The sequence below is a fragment of the Schistocerca cancellata genome, chromosome 4 (genome assembly GCF_023864275.1).
Source record: "Schistocerca cancellata isolate TAMUIC-IGC-003103 chromosome 4, iqSchCanc2.1, whole genome shotgun sequence".
Classification (NCBI taxonomy): domain Eukaryota; kingdom Metazoa; phylum Arthropoda; class Insecta; order Orthoptera; family Acrididae; genus Schistocerca; species Schistocerca cancellata.
The window spans coordinates 248,968,293-248,995,792 of NC_064629.1; the positions used below are offsets into that span (position 1 = coordinate 248,968,293).

General features: G+C 40.3%; 1 protein-coding gene across 1 annotated transcript in view; it reads left to right on the plus strand.

Annotated features, from left to right (window-relative positions):
• The window catches only part of LOC126184062 (KICSTOR complex protein SZT2-like), a 218,434-nt gene that overhangs the window by 120,787 nt on the left and 70,147 nt on the right, over nt 1–27,500 (plus strand). Inside the window, exons 13-14 of the mRNA XM_049926422.1 lie at nt 1,545–1,814; nt 4,172–4,286. Of these exons, the coding sequence (XP_049782379.1) occupies nt 1,545–1,814; nt 4,172–4,286 (385 nt within the window). The remainder of the gene's footprint in view (nt 1–1,544; nt 1,815–4,171; nt 4,287–27,500) is intronic.

The following is a 27,500-nucleotide window of genomic DNA, read 5'->3' on the forward strand; positions in this document are numbered from 1 at the left end:
GTATGTATGTATGTATATATTAGAAATTTCAGGGAAGTAGTGGAACAGGGTTGAGAACTTATGAGAAACAATGACGAGATTTGTAAAACTTAACAATATATAATATCCCGATAATGTCAAGAATGACCTATGACAAGCTAAATAATCTGAATTAACACTGCCTGCACCAGACAAATAAATTTGTACGAGACGTGTGGATGGCAGAGTGCGACACCACTTTGGTGTCGCTGGATAGCAAAGTGTTAAGAGCTATTGGGTGCTCCCTGTCTCATGTAGCTGTATGAAGACAGTAATAGGATCCAGTCATAGTGTTTTATATTGAATGATTGCCATATTTAAATATTAGCGTCAAATAGTTATTCAAGCCTTGTCTTTCATGCTGTCAACATTTATAATTTAGGTGGCTGAATATCTCAGCAGTGTCGTGCTGGAATATAATAATTTGCAGAGAGAAAGTGTGTTGACTTTTTCACCTTTATCTTGAGAAACCTCTCTAAAACACTCATAAGTTCAGATTAAAGAATATGTAAAGAAGAGAAAGTTTTACTGAGGATAAATTTGCAAATTTTGGCACCTATTGAAACTTAGTTGTGGCAGGTTTACTTAGAGTGAAGATTCCCTTTGAGCAGTCCTGGATTTTTCAGAGTTTTAGGTATTAGATAGAACCTTCCATATTTTATTATCCTCAAAGGCACTTATAAGCCACAGATGATGAGTATAGATACCAGCACACTTGCAAGAATATTTAAAGATAGTCCCCTTAATGAATGAATTAAAAAATGAGAAAATTATTTGAAGGGTCCACTGCTGCAATGTTTGCGTGAAAAATCAAACTGAAGTGGGTATTTACTTACTGAGATAGATACTATGTAGAATTACCAGGATTTGCCATCATATATTGGTGTCATTGTTCTCATTTCTAAAGTAACAGAGAGGTAAAAATCATTGTAAAAACATCACATTGTCAGTTGTGTCTTTGGCCTTATTTTATGTAGCTATCCTGTGTGGAAAGGAATCCGAATAAATATAGAATATTTTATTGGAAATATTGTTACTTAATTATGTTGATGTTAGTTATCATCAGAAAAGATCAACCCTTTATAGAAAAGGTATTTAGAAATGCAATGAGCAGAATGACATTGCAAATGACCTATGGTACATCTTAACATTCAACCTTGGAGGTTTTTTTTTTTTTCTTTTTCTTTCTTTTTTTTTTGGGGGGGGGGGGGGATAAGAAGGTTTATTTTGAAAACTTTCACCAGGTGCTTAGCACTGATAGAATGTAGGTCTGTTGTGTTCTATTTGGGACTTTCCATAACAATATTCAATATTGAATTTTTTGTACATAGATTAGTCTAGAACCATCCCAGTTGTTAATGTGGGCTGCTGAGATAAAATTGGCTTTTAGTTGCTAGATTACATTTTAGACTTTATTCTTAGCTTCATGTTATCTGCTAATGAGGAGCATTCAAGTGATTGAAATTTATTAGGATAAATTTATCTAAAGTAGTTTGTATCATACTGGTTATTATTATTATTTTCAGTGATATGACTAGCCCACAGTTTTGGCAGTACTGGCGACAGATTGTTTTGATGGATCCAAATTCATGGCATAAGTGGCTGTATACAAGAACTGTTAGTTTGATATTGCAACATGACCATCCATTGCCAAAACACCTTCATCTGGCAAATACAAGTGGTCGCTTTCAGGTCATTCAGTGTCGTCAGGCCGCTGCAGCACTTTACGCTCTTCTCAAAGACTGGAGCACCTTTGTGCTGATTGAGAATCAAGCATATGTTAAGCTCATCCCAGGGTGAGTCACGAAATTAATCATTTACCTTAAAGATAAAATTTATGGTTGGTAGCAAATACATATTGTTTTGTGGCAAAGGTTTGTCAGTGCAGAGCATTATAATGGTTAATTAAAAAAATAAGTTATTAGCCATGGTTCACTACTAATAAATGTTAAAACTGTGTTTTGGACTGGGACTTGTATCTGAACCTTTGTCTTTTGTAGGAAATGCTCTTAATATTGAGACATGACTCACAACTACCTTCACAGTTAAAATCCTGTCAATACTCCTCTCAGCAAAGCATGCTAGAGACCACCTTTAAGTTTAGAAAGAAGGGGAGGATGTCTGGCAGAATTGAAACTGTGAAAAGGCAAGTAATCAGCTATGTTTGCATAGCTCATTTGGCAACAACAATTGCCTGCAAAAGGCGAGGGTCCACGTTTGAATCCCAGTCATCCACTCAGTTTTAATTTGTCTGGAAATTTAACAACAGCACATACTACTCTGCAAAGTGAAAGATTCAGGAATTTCAGTATTGTTTTTCTTACATTATATGTATGTTTTATTTTTAGCTTCTGTGCCAGATTTGTGTTGTGCGAAATGTAAAAGAGTCGGAGCATCTTATTAGAAAGTGTTTAATAAAAAATGAATCAATTTTTTAGTGAAACAGAGATAATTTTTCATATACATTTGTTGTCTCTATAAATTCTGTTTATGATGCTCTGTGTGAGCTTATATACAGTGTAGATTATGCTTGTAGAGAATATTTTCATGTTTTATAGTTGGCCAGCAATATAGTGTACAGGTTGTAGCTCTTAGATTGAGTCTCAAATTTTTGAATTAAATCTCTAACTTTATTGTAATAATTTTCAGAGGGGGCTGTATAACATTTGGCTATTGTGCATGAAATGTTGTATTTGGCAGTGAAGCATCAAAAAAGAGAAACTCGGTAGAAATAAACCTTGAATTTGAAAGCTTGTACAATATTCTATATACTGCTGACAGTGTGTCTGTATCCCTTTTTTACCTGCTTTGTCAGTAAAACATTTGCATGAAAAAAGTGGTATAAATACCTACAAAATTAATGAGTGGTTCAGAAGAGGTCTGCTCTGTATGATAAATAGGAACAGCTGGATAGTTCAAACTGTGTAGTTCTTCTCTCTTTTATTTCCATCTTTATAAATTCACCCCGTGGACTTTTAATATTTTTTCACTCTCAACATTGTTTCTGTCTACTCATCCCAAAACTCTCCCTTCCCACTTTGGTTTTAAATTTCTTGGCTTGTGTTTTTTTCTGTTTCTGTATTTGTCTTCAACTCTAGTATTTGTTTTATTTGCTACCTCAGTTGTTAACTTACCCTCCCATTTTTCCAATTCTTATTTCTGCCTTATCAAGTGTCTTCTATGCCTTTTTTAGATTCCAAGGTTTTTATAGTCACAGCTTTTGCATTCCGCTGTTAATTTCAATTTCATCATGGCCAGTTTTGGTTATTTTGGGACTTCATACTGTGTTATTGCCTCATGTCTTCTTTGTAAAAGGCTCCACATCTGTCCTCCTATAGGCTTCCGTGTTATTCTATGAAAAATATATAATTTCCATAACATAGTGTTAAACTGTGCTCCCGACTAATATGAGGGTTCTAGTCTTGATTTCAGCTGTTCTGGAATTTTCTTGAGAAGGATAGTTTATAGTATGTTGTACATAACTGTGACACTAAAAGAGACAGTCTCTGGCTTAACAAACTATGTTCTTGACCTGCAGATTGCAGAAGTTTTATGACATTTTGCTGTGCATCGTATTAGAGAGTATCATAATTATTCACTTCAAGGATGCTATAGTTTTTCTACAAAATTATGCATAGAAGGAATCTGTTGGAAGTAGGTACCAGATAATCAACATTGGTATACAGTTCGTATTTATTTATTCACAAGAAGAGTGGGCAGAAAAAAAAATCACCTTTAAAAGTTCTAATTCTGGTGCCATTTGCAAGATGGCAGGAAGCACGTTCACTATCCAGTGGCTAGAATGTTAACAAGTCATTTGTTCTTGTGAAAGAAGTTGGGCTATTTAAAGTGACTGTTGAAAGTATTTCCCGTAACCTTCCTTCAGTATGCCATCAAATACTATTAACTTACTGTGTAATTCCGACAGGGTAGTGCTATATTAGTTAGTGTGAACTATGTAGCCCTTCAGGGTCTGAAGATAACATTCAAAATCCTGCTGAATCTATGTATTAAATGGGATGCAGATTACACCAAAATCTCATGTTTAGCTTTGAAATTCCAAGCTATGATAAACTATATTAGTTGATAATATATTGTCTGTATTATTACAGCTAAATATGAAATTTTAAACATGTTCATTTCTTTGTTTCAGTGATTTAGAGAAGCCCCCTCAGTCTTTTGTTGCTCTAAAGGTAGCCTCAAAAGCTCCATGTGTAGTGCTCCATTTAGCTTTCCTTGAGGGTACACCATCAATGATACGACAACAGGTATGTCAAGAACGAACTTATATAATAATTCATTGTTTCTAACAAAGAAAACCTTGAAAATCAGACATAAAAATGTGATCAAAAATTCAGTTATAAGTAATTTACGTTTCTCTGAATGTAGAGATGATAGTTTTTTGTTTGTTTCCAAATCTGTGCTATTGCTTGCTCATGGTGTGTGCTCTCTCTTTCATCCTCTGGCATGGTTACGATTACTTAGATGCCTATGCTGTGTGTTCAGTGTTACTTTAAATTTTTAATGGAGGTGTTCGGAGCAGAGGATTTGGTAGATGTTGAATGACTGGCTCAGTATTGATTCACTCCCAGTCACTGCAAACTATAGCAAGAAAATGGGACTGTATTAACTATTGGCGAATTTTGTGTTTACTCCACTGTGTTGTGTTGTACTTATTTTATTTTCAACTGTAGCAGAGACTCCTTTGTGTCTCACTTCTGCTTTTATACAAGTACAAAATGCAAGTATATTTTGCATGAACTATGAGGAGGGGACAAAATTTGTTCCCTCTATACTTATCCTTTTCCCTGCAGCAATCTATGTGACAAATTGCTGTGGACACACTGCCTGAGTGCATAGTTTATGTCCAACATGTGGCAAAAAAACAGACTTGAACAATTACTTATTATTTTCTAAAGTAATTCACATTTTCAGTATAGTTACAGTGAATTGTGCTTTGAAGATTGCATTTTTCATAGCAGTGAGCGTTTCACAAGATTTCTTCCATCTTTGATGGTGTATGAAAAGTGTTAGATAACTTGGACCTACAGCTATGTTATCAGTAACAAATGTGGTGATGAGGAACCCTCTGGAAATAGATTTTATCCTAAGCACTAAAGATGAAAACCCAACATTAGCACCATGACGCTACTCTACTGGGAAAAAAGGTGGAAGGAATGAAAATGAATATAAATGTTTCCTTCTCCAAATGAGCTGGTGTTTCATATCTCATGATCTTGGAGTTGTTGAAACATTTAATTTAAAATTCCTTCCATATCAGAAGATGATGATATTAAGATATATGATGGTGATATTAAGATATATTGGCATGAATGGCAAAAGAAAAGAGATGATGTAACCATTTTTTAAGTAGACAGTGCTCTAAAGATGAAGTGCAGGCAACAACATACAGTAGACAAGTTTTTTCAAGAAAGTGGAACCAGTATATATTTTTGTTGCTGGCATGTATCAATTGGCCAATTGTGCTCAATGAAAAGGAACAACATTTTGATAATTGTCACTCTCATCCCCTTTTGGTGATCCCCTTCTTCTTCTTCTTCTTCTTCTTCCTCTTCTTCTTCTCCTTCTTTTTCTTTTCTTTTTTTCTTTTATTTTCTTTTCCCTCCCCCCCCCCCTCCCTTTTTTACGTAATGGGAGACCCATCATTGGTCATAATTTTAATGACTTCTTTTATTATGGTGCCCTTGATTTCACTGGCCCTATGTGGCAATGTAGACATATTTAAAATCAAATATGTGGTATTTGTCCAGGCCATTTTCAGTGATTGATGGATTATCCTCTGTCTAAAGTATTTTCCAAATAGCGTTGCTGGATCCAGTACTCTGTGTACCCAACGTACTGCAACTTTTACTCACACTGAATCCTACCACTTATTGCCATCATCAGACACTACCTTTCACAATCTTCCACAAACTTTGGACTTACCAATTCATTGTTTATGCATATGACAAACTGTATTACCATCAACTATTTCTCCTTTGAGGTGGAGGTATACAATCAGTCATTGCCACAGCAGGATGCATTCTCATGCAGAAATCTTTTTGTAGGCCATCTAGAGGAGTTTTATCAGAACACTCTTGTCTAAACTCATTGTCTGATTCACATATGTTAATGATGGTTTCATTAATTGGATCCAGAACAGAGACAAACTATCCCGACTCTTCCAGAACCTGGACGCATCCCCTCCTTTGACTTCCCCTGGTTCTCTTTATCTCAGCAAGCCTTTGTCCTCAAATTCGGCCACCACCCCTCTGATGGCTCCATAAAAGATCTCTGAAGTGACTAGAATCAGACAAGACCAAGAACGACTCGAGAACTAGTTGAAACAGGCCAACCATCTGTGGGCGTCGCAGCGAGCTGCCTGAGAGTAAACGTGTGGACAAGAACAAAAGGAAGAGAAACAATGGAGATGGCATGACAGAATAATAAGCCCAATGAGTAAACCAAGATCAAAAATCTAAGACGTAGTGAATACGGAACCAAGACAACAATGTATAATGAGATCAATATAGTAGTGCAGAGAAACCACGACTTACTGCAGAGCTGTTGCACTCCTGCCTTTAAAGGGCACCTTGTGTACCCTGATAGGCTGGCAAGGTGGGCCTTATCTTGCGGTGGCACATGCAACAGTGAGAGAAGCACCCGCAGATGTAGCAGTGCTGTATAGCGGCTGTCGTCAAGTTCCACACCTTCTGGTGGACTTTCAAACTTGCCAGGCTGGGACACTAGATACCACCACCCTGTCATGGGCAGATAGGGCCAGAAGCACCCTGGGCAACAATTGGAAAGGTGAAATGGCAGTTTGGGTGGAGTCCCAGCACAGAAGTCCCTCCAGTTGGTGGGAAGAAACTGTCGTGTCTGGCAATTTGGTGGAGCCCAGTGGAGTGTTCCGCAGCGGTGTGGGCGACGAAGGCCGAGAGGGAAAAGGTGGCGCTGAGACCTCCACTTGTGCGTACATTGATGGGAAGCGCTACTGGTGACCTGGAGCACAAGTTGTACCTGTGCAGGTGTTGGAGTGGCAAGGGCGGATGTTCCAGGTCCGACTGAGCTGGTGGCGAAGGTGCAGTCGATTCATGGGGACTGAGCTGCTTGGTATGCCAGCACTTGAAACCCTTCATGGTGTCAGCCATCATAAGGTGCAGCGCAAGGGTGGTGACCACATTGGACAGCATCTGTGAGAGTTTTGTCCTATTCCAGTGGGACTACATAGCTGAGCCTGGTAGAAAGCCCCCAGTTTGTCGGGTCCAGGGTTCCATGAGCTACAGATGTAGGAGATGGAGGAGAGTACATGGCTGCCACCCATGGAGGTGCTCTGCCAGGCTACGGTCATGGACAGAGGTGGTCTTGTAGGTGCTCAGAAACATTGTGAGTAGAGCTGTGGTGGTGGATATGCTCATCACTTTTAACATTTGTTGTTTAAACATTTTCACTATATGCTCTGCTTCACAATTAGAGGATAAGTGTAATGGCAGACTAAACAGATACTTGGTGCCATTGGATGTAGAGAACAGTTTGGAAGCTGTCACTGTGAACTGGGGCTCATTGTCTGACATAATAGTGCGGGGAAGCCCTTCAGTTACTAGAATCTGGACAAAGGCATTGAGAGTGGCGTCAGTGGTGGTGGATGCCATGTTGACCACGCAATAGGTAGTTAGAATAAGCATCCATGACAATGAGCCACATAGACCCCAGAGAGAGGCCAGCAAAATACAGATGAGTGCAGTTCCAGGGGCAAAGGGGGATGGACCAGGGGGTGAAAAATTGCAGCGGAGCGGCGTGTCACCTAATGAAGGCTTTCATCTGTGACATACCCCAGTGCCTACAATGGAGGCGATACAAAACATGAGTGTGCATGGTAGGTGAGGTCACGACACGGTGATCATCTGCCTCTGTGTCAAGCATGAGAATATCAGAGATGACTGACAGACAGTGGGAGAGGTGAACCCAGACCCAGAGTTCAGGAGTGTAGATCTTGGAAAAATAAGTAGGCCACCATACTTTACTTTGCCAAGAGCCATTGTCAACAGTTTGACTGCAGTGATGCACTTTATTCCATTTTTTAAGAAAGATTTAATAGAAATTCTTTGATACACCTGTTTCGAAAGTAAAATCTATAACACTTATAACCTTTTCAACTGTCAGTAATAAACTATATACTCAAAACAGCTGAAAATGCAAACATGCATCAGGAACACGTGTACCAACAAGACAAAAATAAATTTAATAAATCCTGTTACTTTTTTATCACACCTCGTATGTATGCTGTTGTGTCCTGACTGCCTCACAGTACACTCATGTGCAGACTACATGGATCACTGCACGTACTGCACTCATTGTGGAAAATATGGGCGTCAATACATTGCAGAACATTGCATGAACTTCATGCAGTTGTTTTCAGGATGATACTTCTGCTACTGAGTTATTTATTGACCTCAGGATTGTGAACCAGGCTTTCCACATCTAGAGTAACTCTTTCTTTCATTAGCCTCCAAACATATGCTCATCTTGGTTCCTCTGACCTGGCCCCATCCCATGTGGTGACAATTCAATCCTCCCCAGGGTCAATTCATGGTCCACACTAGATACAATAAGCCATAAGAATGGCTGGTAACGTGGTTTGTTGCCAATAGTCACTCAGTGGGCAACAATTTTGGTCTTTATGCCTTCTAGCTGTTTGGATTCTCCATCACTGATGAGGTTCTGTTTGTCTCAGACATTGTTGGATACCAGGAGCTCGACGGCCTCCGTACTACCTTCGCACCCCTATTGTAACCTAGCCTGGAGTGCACCACAGATTTTCAGGCCATATCTCATCGCATCCAGGTGCTGTGCCCCATTTCTGCCAAATGTGGCCTTATCCTGCCTCTTTACAGATGGTCACTAAGCATATCACCTCCATGAAGCTGGGATAATTGAACTTGTAAAAACCAGTGCTTTGGCCACACCCCTAGTAGTGGTCAAGGAACTCAGTGGCTCTCTCCAGCTATGTGGAGATTTTAAATTGACTGTCAATGCTCAAGCACAAATGGAAACCTAATCCATCCCATGTCTGGAGGACCTCATCACAGAGCTTGTTGGGGGTGAATGTTTTCGCAAGATACACCTTGCTCATACAAATTTGCAGGTCCCCCTAGATAAGGAATCACAACACACAGGGTATGGAAATCGATGACAGTCACTAGGTGGTGCGATACATCTTCAGGCACTGCTGTTGCCACTGCAATTGTTGCCGCAAAGACATACCCATTGTGCTGGCCTATTGGTGCCCACGGTTTTCCTTTAAAGCCAGCTGCACAACAGCTTTGCAAGTAGTTGGGATATCTCTGCACTATGGTATTGATCTCACTACAAATCATTGTCTTGGTTCTGAACGCAGTATGCCTTAGTTTTCAATCTTGGTTTGCTCTCTGGATTTGTTGTTCTGTTGTGCCATTATCATTGTCTGTGTTTCTCTTTTGTTGTCCACCTGATACTTTCTGGCGGCTCACTATAGACACTCTTGGCCAGCCAGCCAGTCTCAGCTGCTTCTTGAGAAGTTCCCATTTTTGTTTTGATTCCAGTCCCTATAGATTCCTCATCCAGTTAGGATCTGTAAAAATGCATCAGCAAGGTATATCTTGGAAAAAAGTATTCATTTCTGATAAGCTTCGTGAGGTGGTCCTGGGATGTGATATAAGAATGTTTCCTCTTGTGACAGGGCATTGATTGTCAGTTTAAAATCTCCACATTGCCGGAGGGAGCCATTTGGTTTCTTAACCACAACCATGGCTGTGGTTCACACACTGGTTTTATCAGGTTCAATCACCCCAGCTTTGCATAGGTGATAAGAGTTCTTGCTTAGTGGCCACGAGAAAAGAGACAGGAATAGGATATGTCCAGCAGAAATAGGACACTGTGTCTGGATGTAGTGAAATGTTAGCCTGGAAATCTATCGTGCACCCATACCAGGTTTGAATAGAGGTGCAAAAGCAGCAAAGAGGTTGTTGAGTTCCTGGAAGGGAACTGTGGGATGACCTGAACCTCATCAGTGGCATAAAATCCAAACGGCGAGAAGCCATCCACCCGAAAATCTTACCGATCGAGTGACTGTTGACCACAATGTTATCAACTGTGTGACTTTTTAGTAGGCAGCAGTGATTGTGAATTGACCATGGAGAGGAATCGAACTGTCACTATATGCAACCACATATATTGGGGGTAGGGCCAAAGCAGGGGAATGCAGATGAGTATACATTTGGAAGTTTATTAAGGAAACGGTAGCTCCTTTGTCTACCTGAAAATGAACATCTTGGTTCACAATCAAGAGCTTCGTAAATAACATGGTAGTAGAAGGATCGCCAATGGGAACAACTTCTTGAAGCTCATGCACTGTCCCTTGATGCATGTGTTGCGTGAGACCTGACTGCCCTGATGGTTTACAACAGACAGTTTGGAGGTGTCCATCTTTCCCATATTGGGTGCGCTGTGTCCAGAAATTTGGATGGCTCACATAAAAGTCTGATGTGAAGCAGTCAGGACGCAACAGAAGACCCCACTACTTACACCGATGTGGTGTGACTGGCTGTTCAGAGGCCAGTAACTCGTCCAAAATTGATAAAGTATGATGCTGCCATCAGAAAAAAGACTTACGAGAATTCTGTCCCCTAGGTAGCAGCTGGGCCACTGCTACCTGTGGACGTGCCATGAGTAGTTCATTTGGTGCCTGTGAGCTCTCGAAAAAGTGTGCAATTTTCGAGATACCATCCAAGGAAGGGTCGTGCAGTTTGAGGGCTGCAGTGCGTACTTCCAGATCGGAAGCTAATTGAACCACTATTTCACAAATCAAAGAATCTGCATATGAGGTTTTGCAGTCACAAATTAAATTGCGACTTTGACTAAACCCTTACAGATCCGTCACGCACAACTGGTAGGTCTGGCCAGGTTGCTTGTGGTGTTGATGGAATTTGAGGCACAATGCAACCACATGGAATAATTCTAAATAAATTTGTTAGCAACAAACACATCTCCTCGAACATAAGTGGGACAGCATTCGAGAGTGGTGCCATCTTCTTTAGTAAAAAAAATGGTTCCAATGAAGCACAGGAAAGGAAAAAATACTGTTGGAAAGTGTCGTCAGAAACCAAAAAAGCAGAGAAGTGCTATTTTAACCACTACAGATACATGCCCCAGTCCTCTTTGGCATCATTAAATGGTGGAAATGCAGGTGGGGTTGGTTACCCTGAACCTGCAATACATCCTGTAAAAGCTGCTGGAGCAGCTCCATTTGTTGCTGGTGGTGCTGTTGCTGTCGTTGAATCTGCTGCTGGAAAGGAGCATCTGTTGCTGTTCTATGAGTTACACAAGCTTTGCATCCATGGGATGCTACTAACCTATTCCCTCGTCACCAATTACAGTGAGTGGAATTGGTTTATACTGGGAACGACTTGAGAACCAGTAGAAACAGGCCAACTGGCTGGGGCATCACAGTGAGCCACATGAGAGTACACAGGTGGGCAGCAACAAGAGGAAGACAAACAATGGATATAGCATGCCAGAATAACAAGCCCAGTAAGTAAACCAAGATTGAAAACCTAAGACATAACAAATTCAGAAACAAGAGAATGATGTGTAGTGAAATCAGTACAGTAGTGCAGGGAAATTATAACTGACTCCCCCATACTCCTTGTTTTACAACTAAATTCGTTAACCAGCCACAAAAGAGCATTCCCTTAGTTACCTAGTATTCCTCCAGACTCAGACAGTTCAGCTACTGCCATGGTACCTTTCAATGTGTCCTGAGGAGTACTCTCTTTAAACTCATTGTCATCCAAACTATGAAATATCCTAGTTCTTCCTTACGTTATCCTGTCTTGAATCACTTGCTACGTGCATAATTTCTATATGAGAGACCAAAGTGCAAGACCAGACCCATGAATCCACCTTACATATCCTATTCCAGTCCTGTCTCCAGTATATACTGTCTCCAAAGAGCCAGGCCCATGTGTGAAAGCAGCCATATTCAATACCAATTCTGTTGCAACACCTGTGTAGCTAATCTGTGTGCGTGACCACCAACTAGTTACCCATGGATAAATTCAACCTCCCATTGGCAGACAAATAAACATTCATCCATAGCTGTATAATGTTTTTGGTGATAGGAGAAGGACTAAAATCTATTTGCTGAGAGAAAACCAGCTCTTCTTTGAAACTTTTATGATGCAGTGAAATTAACTTTTCTGATGGATCTGCCAATTGAGCCATCTCAGCACACTTAATGACCCAACCGTTGTGAATGTGGTATAAATGTTCAAATTCTACCAAAATAACTATGTATGACATTGTGGTGTTAAGGAACTACACTTACCACCTGGAGGAGTGGAGTTGAGAAACTCACCCATGCTTCCTCTTAAACAAGTTTATGTTATCAACCACAAATTTGGTAACCAAGTAAATACATTGTGATACCTGTTCAAAAATTCCAGCTCATTAAACAAATTCCCAATTCGCATAAGAAACAGATTGCCCATCCTTATGGCAGAACAGGCAACCACATAAATAGTTGTTTTGTCAGACAACAGATGTTGCAGGTGATACTACAGTGTTGGTTGATCAATATGTGTTGTGAAATTGGCACTGCTGTTTCTTTGGTGAAATGTCTGAGGATAGATTTGTTGCCATTTAGCAGAAGATCAAAGTGCTGCACACTAAGTGCTTTTGCCATGTAGCTGACTGTTGCTAAAGGTCGTAGGTTAACTCCTGTAATTCTACTGCAGGGTTACTTTTACAATCATTCACAGAATAAATAAATGAAATAAATAAATATTTCTTGCATTTTTTTAAATGCAGCCTGTATTGCAATAAAAGCTTTCTGATTAGTTGTTGGAGTTTTGCAGTCTCATAGTTTACACACTTGTTGCCCTCTGTGCCGTGTGTTTACTCTTTTCTACAGCTTGTTTAATGTGGTTTATGGTGGAAAAAAAAATCATCCCACTTGCAGGTAAAACACTAAAAAGCTTTTAAATTCTTTGACTATAGTCATTTAGTTTACTGACAAATTTGGAACTCATATTGCACCAATTCAACAATAAAAATATTTGAAAAAAGAAGCCATGGCATTCTCGGCATATGCACACTATTGCTCATAATCTCTGTTCTCTTGGCTCCATTCCACTGTAAATGCTTGTTGATAAACACAAATGAATGGTAGTGAATACCGGCGAATTCCCTGTGAATGCTTGTTCACTTCTGATCACTTCCATTTGGTGTGGTGTAAACAAGGGTTTACACTTGTTCACTCGTATTCATTTCTGTTCGTTCTAGTATACACCGGGTTTAAAAAATAGGAATGATATTGTGGTGTCATGCACAGATTGCAGTGCCACACTGAAGTCGGCAGTGCGTATCGATACCACAACTTAGTGAGGGGCTCCCTGCAATCCGCAACGACATATGGGAGGCACTCCTGAGGACCACACTTCCCCTCAGCACTGCAACACCCTCGTGCTGAGTTCAGTATAGAGTGAAGCTGGGAGGAGCTCTGCCCCAATTCATGACCTCATCTGAAGGAGGCTACATCATATGTAGGCTGAGCTAGTTGTGAAAGTTTCAGATGAACTTGTACTGTTGTAAATGTCAAAGATTTACTGTGAGAGAACAGTTTATTAGGTAGTGCAGCTTGTGATGCTTTCATACTGAATGACATTTGTAAATTATCCAATACTCCTGTAGCAAAGAAGCCTATCAAAGTTAAATAAATCTTTTATTCATTAATTTGATACAGAAAACTAAAATTTCGAGAGTCACAGTTCCTGTGAACCACCCCACTGAGCAATCAAACAACCCAAAAGAACCGGACAAAAGTAGTTTCATCTGGTCACAACAGATGTAATTGTTCCTTGGTTGGGGACCACAGCCATAATATACTTTTTAAATGAAATAATTGCTGCCATGTGATTGTAAATTTGTATTTTTTATTTCACTATCACAATTTTGGCTGTAGAGCTGTGTTCGTGTGCAAGGTGAAAACTGAAATAATGCACCTTAAATGGTGTTTGTTTAATGTTATCACGTTATGCCTTGCACTTTGTTATCAGTATGTTTTATTGGTTTGTTTTCACGTTGCATTTGAAAATGGCTCTACAACTGAAATCGTGATAGTGAAATACATTAATAACAAAAACATACAGTCTAGTTGCATTAATGGTTTCATTTAAAAATGATATATGCTTCCTGTGCTGGAAGTGCAGTTCCTGTGTTATATCAAAATCTAACATCAACTAAATTTGGACAGGATCGAGTGCTTAGGGCTCTTTATTAATTCCATAGTGACCCACGGTGATTGGGGCTGCTGTGGTGTAGGGGTGCACCTTTGTCGGGTTGTGGAGGTAGTGTTACTGGCAAGGGCTGGCTAGAAAAACTCTGCTGCAAGATATAACATATTTTATTTAGTCTTGAGTTACAATGTTGATGTGCTACAACAGCTCCAGATATGCCCTCTGCATGTGTGTAGTCTGCCGGCAGTACCATTGATGTTGGAAGATCACAGTGCAAGATGACCATTTGATGTGTATGTCCTGCTTTGCTGACACTGTTTACCCCACTCGGCAGTGCATGCTTGGGTTAACGCTTTGTAGCCCTGAGTGAGCAATCTCAGCAATGTGACTGTCCACTGAATTCTCATAGACATCCACTGCTTCTGTGTTAGAAACTCACCCTAGTGCAGATGGATGGTGGCAGTGCTACAACAGCCTGGCTGCAAACCACTGCCCTTCAACCCAGGAGGTTGGTTGTCACCATGGAGTATGGGGACAGCTCATCCGTCACGTCATTCTAAGTCCACAGGTTCAGACTTGGTACCGTGAACTGATCAGATGGAGATGGTCACCCAGACTGGTGTCGGCTGCTGGCTGGCCCATAACTTGATGGAGACTTTCGTAGACGTGATGTTGTGGAGGGTGGTGCCAGATTGTGCATATCTGTGCTAGAAACAGAGGGTATCTGTAGTAATTAAAAGCATGCTTGTTGTGCATATACATTGATTACTGGCACATTCAGGTCAACACATATCATGTCTCAATGGTACGGAGATACTGTGAAGGCTGGTAATGTCACCACAATTGTGTGGCTTGGCCCAGTTGCCTTGTAGTGTACAAACTGGTTCACTTGTGAAATTACATATCAGCACCTTTGCACCTGCCTGCTTGCCTCACATACAGCTGCAATGGACCTGCTTATCACCCAGTAACACCCAAAATTAGTGACATGACTAATATATTCATTCAGCTGAATTAAAAATCCACTTCTTCTTCATCTTTGATGGGAAGTCTGAACATTTTTAGTTTGGGGCTTGTCTGCCTGTCCTTCCTCAGTTGATTTACTTGCAGGCGCTCTGCTTGACAACTCATGACACTTGTCTCAGAAACAGCAGTACTTCGCAGAAGCCAGACAGCAGAAAGCAACTTGAGGGTGCTTGCAGTTGAGCAAAGCTACAACAAATTTTACTGAATCTAGAGTTGTTTAGTGGTTGATGTCACAAGTAAGAGTGTGACACCTTCGCCGCTTTTTGGCTGTTCCCTGATGAGGATTGTTTGCCAGAGCAACCTACATGAGCTAATTGAACCACAATGTGAGTTGATCATTGTGCTTCTCAGGCCACTGTAGCATGATTCTGACCTTGTGACACAGACAAGTTACCCTGCTGGAAGATGGCATCACTGTCAGAGAAGACACTAAGTGTGAAGGGATGCAGGTGATCCACAGTAATATTCACATAGTAAACAGCTGTCATGGTGCCTTCGATTACTACCACAGGTCCCACGGAAGCTCAGGTAAATGTCTCCTATAGCATAAAACTGCCCCCACTGGCCTCCGTCCGTGGCGCAGTGTATATTTCGTGAAGCCACTCACTTACTGTCATCCTGGTATAACGAGGTCCACTCTCGACGATACCATTCCATTGCAGTCACAATTGTTATTATGTCAACATGGGAATATGTAGGGATCATCTGATGTGGAGCCCCATGTTCAGCGATGTATGCTGGACAGCGTTCTCCAAAACATTGTGCCTGCGTCAGCCTTGTACTCTGTGTAAAGATTTGCCACCTATTCTGCTTTTTCAGAGCACGTTATGTGATGGGGCATGAACATCCAACACCTTGTCGTCTACTTGTGGTTTTATCATCCTACAACGTCATGACAGTAGCATGTGAACAACCAACTAGCCTCGCCATTTCTGATATGCTCATTCCTAGGCACCAGACCATAACAATCTGCCTTTTGTCAAAGTCACATAAGCCAGTGGATATTCCCATTTGTGGCCCTGTTTGTCTCTGCTCTGCCTATACACTTCCCGTACTACATCACTTGTCCACAAAACCACTAGACACCATTCAGTTGTAACCAATAGATGACATTCAGTTGTGAGATAAGTAGTAGTCGGAATATTTTGGCTGATCAATGTATAGATGTAAAAAAAAATTGGTCCTTGTTTGTAACTCTGAGGAGTATCCCACATTACATCCCAGTTGGATGCTAGCCCATTTCCCACTATGCAATAGTATAAAGCAATTTTTTTTGCTACTCAGATAAGACTGAAATCAACTGAATGCCTTGCCTCCAGTACTGCAGTATTCTAACTTATGTAGTAATGTACTATTGTCTACATGGTTGAAAACCCATGCTGCTTCATATATTCACACTATATACTGAAATTCAGTGACAGTGGGGGCCAATGATAAGCCCACAGTATGGGCTCCTTTTTTCTCCTGTGGCAGTGGCATGAGTTATAAATTACACAAGTAGCCTAGGGGATGACTACGTGTCCTGGTAGTCAAAGACTGTGAGTGGCGTATATTTTTACAACATACATGGGGTGGATAAAAAATAGTGACAGCACTATTACAATTCATATCAGACTTTATTGACAGATGTTCACTGTATTAGACACCCTCTATATAATCACCCCACATCTCTATCACCCCCCCCCCCCCCCCCCACATAAGTGGGTGTCAGTACACACTGTCAGCATGTCCATCTGTGTTGATGTCACACAAGGAATGCTTAAGCCACGGATGACATTTTCTCTTGCATTTTAGTGCGTGCCGTGTAGAAGTTCCTCCATTTTGGCGAACAGATTTTAATTGCATAGACTCATAATGGGTGAATACTGTGGGTGTTCCAATATCTCCAACCCCCACTTCCTAAAGATACTGTTCAGGCACTTGCACTGCCCTCCTACACTTTCAGGTAGTACACAAGGCAACTGACTCAAGCACAGCTGTTACCGCTCACTGCACTATTTCATCTGACCTGCTGCTATCAGCTACAGATAGCGTGCAGGCCATTTGATGCACACCTTTCATGTTACAGTAGTGCTGCCACTACTTTTTATCCAACCTTTGTAATTAATAAACTTGTAATTCCAAAAGTGAATAAAAATAATGACCAGGGTGACTGAAAACATCTCTTAGCCATTTCTAAACAAGTGTTAACTTATACTTCGGTGTACTGTTTACTGATGGCCGTTCATGAAGCCAAAAAACTTGACAAAATAGATATTTGTGCCCCAAGTCTTAGAAGCTATAATTGGCAGGTTACTGCTGACATTATATGGCCACCCCTTTTCAAACTGTTACCCACCCCTCCCAATGTCACTAAATGTTCCTCCTTTGAAAGGTAACAGTGGGTCTACACTGGTGTTCAAAACTTAAGAATGAAAGTAACTTTCACATCATGTGCGTTTGCCAAGTAACATATCTCCATGGAACTTGGACCATACATAGAAAGAACTGCAGCAGTATTGTACAGACGGTAACAGAAAGAAATGGTTAATGAGACAAACAGAAATGAAACTTTTATTCAAAGACAATAATTACACTTAAACCATCGTGATTTATGTTGCTCTCCTTGATATTACAAAAAGTGGGACATTGTTCTAATAAGGCGTGTGATCACAACAGGTGGCAATGAATGCTCTGCAATGTGCTCCCAGGTTGGATGCTAGATTAGTTGACAGCTGCTGGATGGCTGGCCATAGTCCATCTGGACATGCTGCAATATGTCTTGACAATGCATCCCACACAAGCTGTAAGGGATTTAAGCTTGCGGAGCAGGCAGGTCATTCCATTTGCTGAGTATCCTCTCATTCAAAGAGCAGCTCCACATGTGCAGTTTGATCTGACCGTGCATTGTCATCCATAAAAATGACATCAGGGCTGACTGCACACCTGAAAATATGCATATGGGGAATAAATACAGTTTCGCAATAATGTTGACCAGTGAGTGTACAGTGTTCAAAGATTTGGAGGTCAGTATGTCCATGCAACATAATGCCTCTCCACGCAGTAACACTTGGGCCATTGAAATGATCATGTTGAACAATATATCTGGGTGCATTATGTGTTCCCATGTACCCAGGAACATTGTCAAGCATGATTGTTTTGGTGGTCTATGTGTTTTGGTGTTGGGAGGTGTGGGTTTACTGACCTCCAAATCTTTGAACACTTTACACACACCAATCAACATTATTGTGACACTGTAATCCTTCCCCATGTACGTCTTCTCAAGTCAGAACTGAAGCATCAGTTCTGACTTGATTTTGACGTATGACAATGCATGACTGCATTGAACTGCACAGATGGAGGTGCACTTGTAACTAGAGGATATTCAGCGAATGGAATGACCTGTCCATTCCCCTGACTTGAATTCCATTGAGCGTACGTGGGGCATGTTGGGGAGATGTATTGCAGCAAGTTCACATGCACTAATGACCATCCAGTAGTTGTCAACTGTGCTGGTGGAGAAAAGAAGTGCCATATCACGAGAATTCCTTACCAACCTTGTGGCCTTGACTCCTTATCTCATTTAATTATGTTATATATTTTGCAATGAACCCATATCAATGACCTTGTTGTATCAGTATGTGCAGTAATTGTATCTGGTGAAATGTGCTATGCCTGAAACCGAATAAAAAAATGAAAATAAGTTTGTGGCCAGCATTGGTGCACATTCCAGAGCACGCAATGCTGTCCTTGGTGATCTCGCATGTCTCACCTTTTGTAATGCCCAGGGGACCATCCGATCACAGTGACTGAAGGGTAATTATTGTCTTTGAATAAATGTGCCGTATCTGTCCGTATCATTGTGTAATTTTTTTTTTTTTTCCCCCGAGGTACCTTTCAGTTCTTTTATTTATGGTCCATGTTTCATCAGCTATGTTAACTGACAGTGAGACAACATGCAAAGGATATTTTCATTCTTAACTTTTGCGTACCAATGCATATTATCCATTACCTCACTGAACCCTGTAGCAGGTTTCATTGTCCTACTGGACTGGTACTCATATCCTTCCTACTTCCTACAAACAAAGACACCCTTCCCCACAATCACAGTTATTACCAAGCAACAGAACTTTCTTGTCCCTTCTCTTCTCCATCTTAATTGTTTCCTTATATTCAAAGTCTCTGGCACATTTGACCCACTATAGCTCTTGCTATCCTACACTTGACTATGACAGCTTATGAAGTAAATTTTATTTATTTATTTATTTTAAATTTTTTAATATGAAGCTACTTGATAGCAGGCTGTTTCTGCCAGATCTTCTATCTACTGCCATTGCCCAGCTCTTGGTTTTATTCCACCTCCACCTACCTCTCCTAAGCCTGTCTAAATATTTCATGGCTTTCTGAAACTGTGCTTGAAGGAATAATATTCTTTTTGTGCTCTTCTCTTATGCTGTTCCTGCTACAAGACTGCAAAACCAAGAGCAGGTCACAAGAAGTTCTCCAGCGACCACCACTCTACATTCCCCACTGAAACACTTGCCACAAGCAAAACTCGTAAATTTTTTGCTTCTCCCACTCTTCTCTGTCTTGGTCAGAATTAACTAAAAACAGTAAACAAAAGGAATTAGAGGTGACTTTCAGTGTTTGATTTTATTGAATCAAGCTATATAGAATTCAAACTTACTACACTAAACAAACTGGAAAAAAGTTCTACAAGTTATTTGGGCAAATGCTGCTGTGGTAGGGGATGAAATACTACAAGAGAAAGGAATGGAAGGTACTAAGACAGCAGTTCATTACAAATATGAGTACCTTATGCTCACTGCTTAGACACAAAACACTTATTTACACTAATGAATACTAAAAAGCTAAATAGTTTACTATTATGTTACATTTCTTCCTTTACATGGTAGACAGGCATTTCTAGATATGGCGTCTATTTGACAGGCTGTTCGTAATGAAGTGGTTGAGCCGCTGCCTGAGCTATGAAAACAGTCATTTAAAACTGCAAATTAACTGATGGCAATCAGACCTTGGTCATACAAAACTGATGGTAAGATTATGAGCCGAAATGAATGTAAGGAAATTTGTTTCGTCACACCAAAGTATTCATTTTACAAGGTGCATTATAACCACTGCCCTTCCTGCATGTGTCAGCATGTATCATGACTCATCCATCCATCCATTTAGTATTTTTCTGTTTTTCCTGTAGACATTCTATGAGGTGCATTCAAGTTCTAAGGCCTCCGATTTTTTTTCTCTGGACTGGAAAGAGATAGAAACATGCGCATTGTTTTAAAATGAGGCTGCGTTCATTGTCAACACGTCCCAGAGATGGCAGCACCGTACGGCAGATGGAATTTTACCACCAGCGGCGAGAATGAGAATTGTTTTAAATACTTAAAATGGCGACGTTTTCCTTACTTGAACAGCGTGCAATCATTCGTTTTCTGAAATTGCGTGTTGTGAAACTAATTGAAATTCATTGACAGTTGAAGGAGATATGTGGTGATGGAGTTATGGATGTGTCGACAGTGAGTTTGTGGGTGCGACAGTTTAATGAAGGCAGAACATCATGTGACAACAAACCGAAACAACCTCGGGCTCGCACAAGCCGGTCTGACGACATGATCGAGAAAGTGGAGAGAATTGTTTTGGGGGATCGCCGAATGATTGTTGAACAGTTCGCCTCCAGAGTTGGCATTTCTGTGGGTTCTGTGCACAAAATCCTGCATGATGACCTGAAAATGCGAAAAGTGTCATCCAGGTGGGTGCCACGAATGCTGACGGACGACCACATGGCTGCCCGTGTGGCATGTTGTCAAGCAATGTTGACACGTAACGACAGCATGAATGGAACTTTCTTTTCGTCGGTTGTGACAATGGATGAGACGTGGATGCCATTTTTCAATCCAGAAACAAAGCGCCAGTCAGCTCAATGGAAGCACACAGATTCACCGCCACCAAAAAAATTTCGGGTAACCACCAGTGCTGAAGAAATGATGGCGTCCATGTTCTGGGACAGCGTGGGTGTAATCCTTACCCATTGCGTTCCAAAGGACACTACGGTAACAGGTGCATCCTACGAAAATGTTTTGAAGAACAAATTCCTTCCTGCACTGCAACAAAAACGTCCGGGAAGGGGTGCGCGTGTGCTGTTTCACCAAGACAACGCACCCGCACATCGAGCTAACGTTACGCAACAGTTTCTTCATGATAACAACTTTGAAGTGATTCCTCATGCTCCCTACTCACCTGACCTGGCTCGTAGTGACTTTTGGCTTTTTCCAACAATGAAAGACACTCTCCGTGGCCGCACATTCACCAGCCATGCTGCTATTGCCTCAGAGATTTTCCAGTGGTCAAAACAGACTCCTAAAGAAGCCTTTGCCGCTGCCATGGAATCATGGTGTCAGCGCTGTGAAAAATGTGTACGTCGAGAAGTAACGCCAGTTTCATCGATTTCGGGTGAGTAGTTAATTAGAAAAAAAAATCGGAGGCCTTAGAACTTGAATGCACTTTGTAAGCCCTGTGTTCTGTGAAGTGTGGTTTGCAGCAGAACTCAAACAGGAAAAGGGCACTGCATGTAAATTGTGGGTGCTTCCATGTTTTCTATTGTCCAGCACTGCATCCATTGCTGCAGTTTGTAAGCTTTCTGGCTGTGATCCCAGTCATCTTTTGATGTCTGTCTATTTTTGTTGACTGCAGTGATCACAGTTTTACTGGATTACAGGTCCTTAGAGGGTTCACTTTTGAAACAATGATCCATGAAACTCTTAGTGGCATAATGACTTTGAAGATGCAGTGTCCTGTATGTCTGGTCCTGAGAAATTGGTCCTAATCAAATGCATTAAAATGCCATGTTTTGTCCATGAATTCAGTCAGTCAGTTTGGAGCCTGACATTACATTCACAAGGGTTTTGCTAGTTACCAGGAGCTCCAATGTTAGGTATGTTATGGAGCCCTTTAGGAAGATAAATGTTCAGGACTGGAAAGAAATCCGTATGCACTTGGTATGTCTGTCAGGAGCAAGTTGTGGCTCACACCCTCAGTGTCAGTGACACCTGTTGCATAGGTTCTGAGCCATCCTCAGTTCATGCAGGCAGCTAGTGGAGATGGTGAAGGCCACTAGTCCCATGCATGAGTTCACGATTTGCAGCATTGTTCCCAGAGCTGATCAGTGTCCTTTTTTGAGCCAAGTGGTAGGTCTTGACCAAAGGCTTCATCGACTCTGTTACCATCTTGGCTGCATATTTCTGGACCTGCTTTATCAGGTGGGGAATTATAGGGCTCTCCTGGATGGGTCAGGAGTGTACTACACAAAGGAAGCAGAGTACTTGTGGAGTGTGCATGGGAGTTTCTGGATAGGTGATAGTTTGAGGTACTCTGATGAACACTCGGCAATCGATATGGAGATAGCGAAATCAGACGATATTCAGAGTAAAGGCACTTTGACTGTAAAAATTTTATAAGTAAATTGTGAAAGTATTCATAACAAAGTTCCAAAATTTACCTCTCTACAGGAAAGTTATCATGCTCAAATTATTCCTGGGACCGAGAGATGGCTGAAACCCAAAGTAGAAAGCTCAAAGATATATAGTGAGTCATGGAACGTATATCAGGAAGACAGATTAGCCACCATAGGAGAGGGAGCATTTTTTGCAGTTGGCAAAAATATTGTCTCTATTGAGGTCAAAATTGTGTATGACAGTGGAGTTACCTCACTGAACCCTGCAGCAGGTTTCATTTAGTACTGGACTGGTGCTCATATCCTTAAACTTCCTGCAAATAAAGACAGCCAACCCCACAATCACAGTTACAATTACGAGCAACTTAAATTGGAAAGACCACATAGATAGTATTGTGGGGGAAGGCAAAACAAAGACTGCGCTTTGTTGGCAGAGCACTTAGAAGATACGACAAACCCACTAAAGAGACAGCCTACATTACACTTGTCCGTCCTCTGCTGGGATATTGCTGCATAGTGTGGGATCCTTACCAGGTAGGATTGATGGAGGACATTGAAAAAGTGCAAAGAAGGGCAGCCCGTTTCATGTTATCGTGCAATAGGGGTGAGAGTGTCACTGGTATGATACGCTAGTTGGGGTGGCAGTCACTGAAACAAAGGCAGTTTTTTTCGCAGCGAGATCTATTTATGAAATTTCAATCACCAACTTTCTCTTCCGAATGCGAAAATAATTTGTTGACACCCACCTACATAGGGAGAAATGATGATCATTATAAAATAAGAGAAATCAGAGCTCGAATGGAAAGATTTAGGTGTTCCTTTTTACCACTCGCCATTCAAGAGTGGAATGATAGAGAAGTAGTATGAAAATGGTTCGATGAACCCTCTGCCAGGCACTTAAGTGTGAATTGCGGAGTAACCATGTAGATGTAGATGTAGATGTCATGTATAACAGGTCTAGGTGAAACCAAGTTAATTGTTGGATGTTTTTACCAGCCACCTGATTCCGCTTTGACAGTTCTGGAGTCATTCAAAGAAAGTCTATGGTCAGTAATGCATAAATACCCAGGTCATGCAATAGCAGTTGGAGGTGACTTGAACCTACTAAATATAGACAGGGATTTTTATAGGTTCATTGCAGAGGATACAGGCAGACAATCTTGTGAAGTTCATTTGAACACATTATCCAAAAACTGTTGTGAGCAGCTAGTTCAGCAGCCCACACACAATGAAAATATCTTGGACATTGTAGCTATAAACAGACTGTACCTTATAGATGACATCAGTAGAGTGATGGGAATTAGTGATCATGATGTCATCATAGCAACTATTGTATGCAGATGTTTATAAATCAGACAAGAATTCTAGGAGAGAGTCCCTGCTAGAAAGAGCAGATAAGCAGTAGTTAGCATATCACTTACAAGGAGAGGTCCCCAGCAGTGTGATCGACTTTTTGAAATTATCTATATGGTGATGAAAGTTAAGATCCCAGGTATCACACACTGCAGCCATTGACCCTGGTGGGCTCTCATTTGCAAGTAAATGACAGAAAAAAATAAAAAAATAGAAAAATAAAAATAATTCGGAATTTCGTGCGACAAAAGAAGTTGCATTGTTTATGCTTGTGTGGTGTAATGGATAGGGTAACAGCTTCATATACAGGAGGTTTGGGTCCGAATCTCATACGGTGCATAATTTTATTTTTTACTTTTAAATCCTTATCAAAATTGCTTTGTTTATTATTTTATTCACTTAATTGGTTTAAATATATTTTTTTATTTCTATTCATTTGTCGCATCATTTTAATCACTGTATGAACTGTTTCATTTGTTTCATTTTTTCTTTATATTATTCATTTTCCAATCAGAGTTTTTGTGAACACAAATTTAATTATATTTATCTGTTATAATATTAAATTACTTGAAAATTCTGGTCTATCAGTTATAAAACAAAAGATGAAATAATCTATTTATGTCTGTGCAGGTTAAAAATGTATTTTTGTTACCAGATATGCAGTATTTTTTGCATGGTAATTGTCATACAAGCATTTAAAACATAACCTAAATACCTTTTGCACTATGGACAAAGTAACACAGATGAAAATTTAAATGAGAGATGGATTTCTAAGTGAAATGAAATTCAAATAAAATGAGAAATAGGTATAATGAAGGCAATAATGTGGACAAAAGAAACAGACAAACAAAAAAGAAACAGGGTGATAAAACAAAAGAAATTAAATCAAAATTAATAAATCAAATTCATTAAAAACACATCAACAAAGATTTCAGGTGGAGAAAGAATGATGTGAAGAGAAATGAGAGCAAATGATGAAGTTGATATGTTTAAAATTATGTGACAAAAGAATGGAATTAAAAATTACATTTAAATCAGTTAGTTGAATAAAATGATGATCAAAGTTATTTTGATACAAATTTAAAAATAAAAACAAATTTTACAACCCCTAATGAGATTTGAACCCATAACTTCCTGTATGTGAAGCCATTATCCTATCTATTACACCACCCAAGCACACCAAATAGTACAACTTTTTTAATGCTGTTAAGTGTCACACAAAATTCTGAGGGGCCCATCAGGATGAAGAGCTGCAGCGTGTAATACATGCGATCTTAACCAACATCAACTTGTAGATAGTGTCAAATAGTCGATCACACCATTGGGGACCTCTCCTTGGTAGACAATGAATTGAAATCATTTAGTGTCAGTATGATGGACATAGAGGAATTATGTGCAAAGTTTAAGCAGATTGTAAATCATGCTCTTGAGAAGTATGTGCCTGGTAAGTGGGTTAAGGATGGAAAAGACCCACCATGGTTTAATTATGAAATTCAGAAGATGTGGAGGAAACAGAGGCTGTTGCACTCTCAGTTCAAAAGAGAATGCACAAATGATGACAAGCAAAGGTTACTAAAGATTCGTGTGTCAATGAAAAGATCCATGTGGAAAGTATACAACAACTACCACTGTCACACCTTAGCGAAAGATCTGGCTGAGAACCTGATAAAATTCTGGTCCTACGTAAACTTGCTAAGCAGGTCTAAGTCTTCCAACCTGTTGGTTATTGACCAGTCTGGTGTGGCAGTGGGAAGATAGCAAACTGAAAGACAAAGTTTTAAATTTTGCATGTAAGAAATTGTTTATGCAGGAGAATTGTACAAATGTGCTGTCATTTCCCCTGTGTGGACGACATAGTAATAAGCATCCCTGGCATAGAGAAACAACTGAAAGACTGAAAACACAAAAGTCGCCAGGTGCAATTGGAATCTCAATTCAGTTGTGCAAAGAGTACCCTACAGCATTGGCACCATACTTATCTCGCATTTATCGCAAATTTCTCACCCGGAGAAAAGTCCTCAGTGACTGGAAAAAAGTGCAGGTGTCTCCTGTATATATGAAGAGTAAAAGAACGGACCCACAAAATTACAGAACAGTGTCCTTAACATTGGTTTACTGCAGAAATATAGAACATATTTGAAATTCGAGTATAATAAATTTCCTCAAGACCGAAAAGTTTCTGTCAAGGAATCAGTATGGTTTTAAAATGCATTGTTCATGCAGAACTCAGCTTGCCATTTTTTTCTATGATACACGCAAATTAGGGAGAAAGGGCAACAGACAGATTCCATGTTTCTAGATTTCTCAAAAGCATTTGCCACAATGCCCCACTGCAGACTATTAACAAAGCATATGCAGTAGGTTCCCAGATATGTGAGTGGCTCAAGGACATCTTAAGTAATAGAACCTAGTATGTTGTCCTTTGTGTCAAGTGTTCTTCAGAGACAAGGGTATCATCAGGAGTGCCCAAGGGAAGTGTAATAGGACCATTATAATTTTCTATGTACGTAAATGATGTGGCGGGCATGGTGGGCAGCAGTATGTGGTATGCTGCTGTGGTGTACAGGAAGATGTTGAAGTTAAGGGACTGTAGGAGGGTACAAAATGACTTCGACAAAATTTCTTGTTGGTGTGATGAATGACAACCGGCGAGAAATGTAAGTTAATGCAGATAAAGAAGAAAAACAAACCCGTAATGCTTGGATACAGCATTAATAGTATCTACATCTATGTGATTACTCTGCTGTTCACAACAAAGTGCCCTTGACACCGTCATGTTATGTAGATATCCAGGTGTAATGTTGCAAAGTGATATGAAACAGAATGAGAATGTGTGGTCTGTGGTAGGGAAGGAGGATGATTGACTTCGGTTTATTAGGAGAATTTTAGAAAAGTGTGGTTCATCTGTAAAGGAGACCGCACATAGGATGCCAGTGCAACCTGTTCTCGAGTACTGCTCGAGTGTTTGGGGTCCACACTAGGTTGGATTAAAGGAGGACATTGAAACAGTTCAGAAGCAGGCTGCGAAATATGTTACTGGTAGGTTCAAACAACATGCAAGTATTATGGAAAAGCTTCAGGAATTCAAATGGGAATCTCTGGAGGGAAGGTGATATTGTTTTCAAGGAACACTGTTGATAAATTCAGAGAAACAGCATTTTAAGCTGCTGCAGAACGATTCTACTTCTGCCAACATACATTTCACACAAGGACCACAAAGATACGATATAAGAAATTAGGGCTCATAAGGAGGCATATGGACAGTCATTGTTTTTCTCACACTATATGTGAGTGGAACAGGAAAGGAAATGACTAGTACTGATATAGGGTACCTTGCACCATGCATTGTACAGTGGCTTGCAGAGTGTGTGTGTCGATAT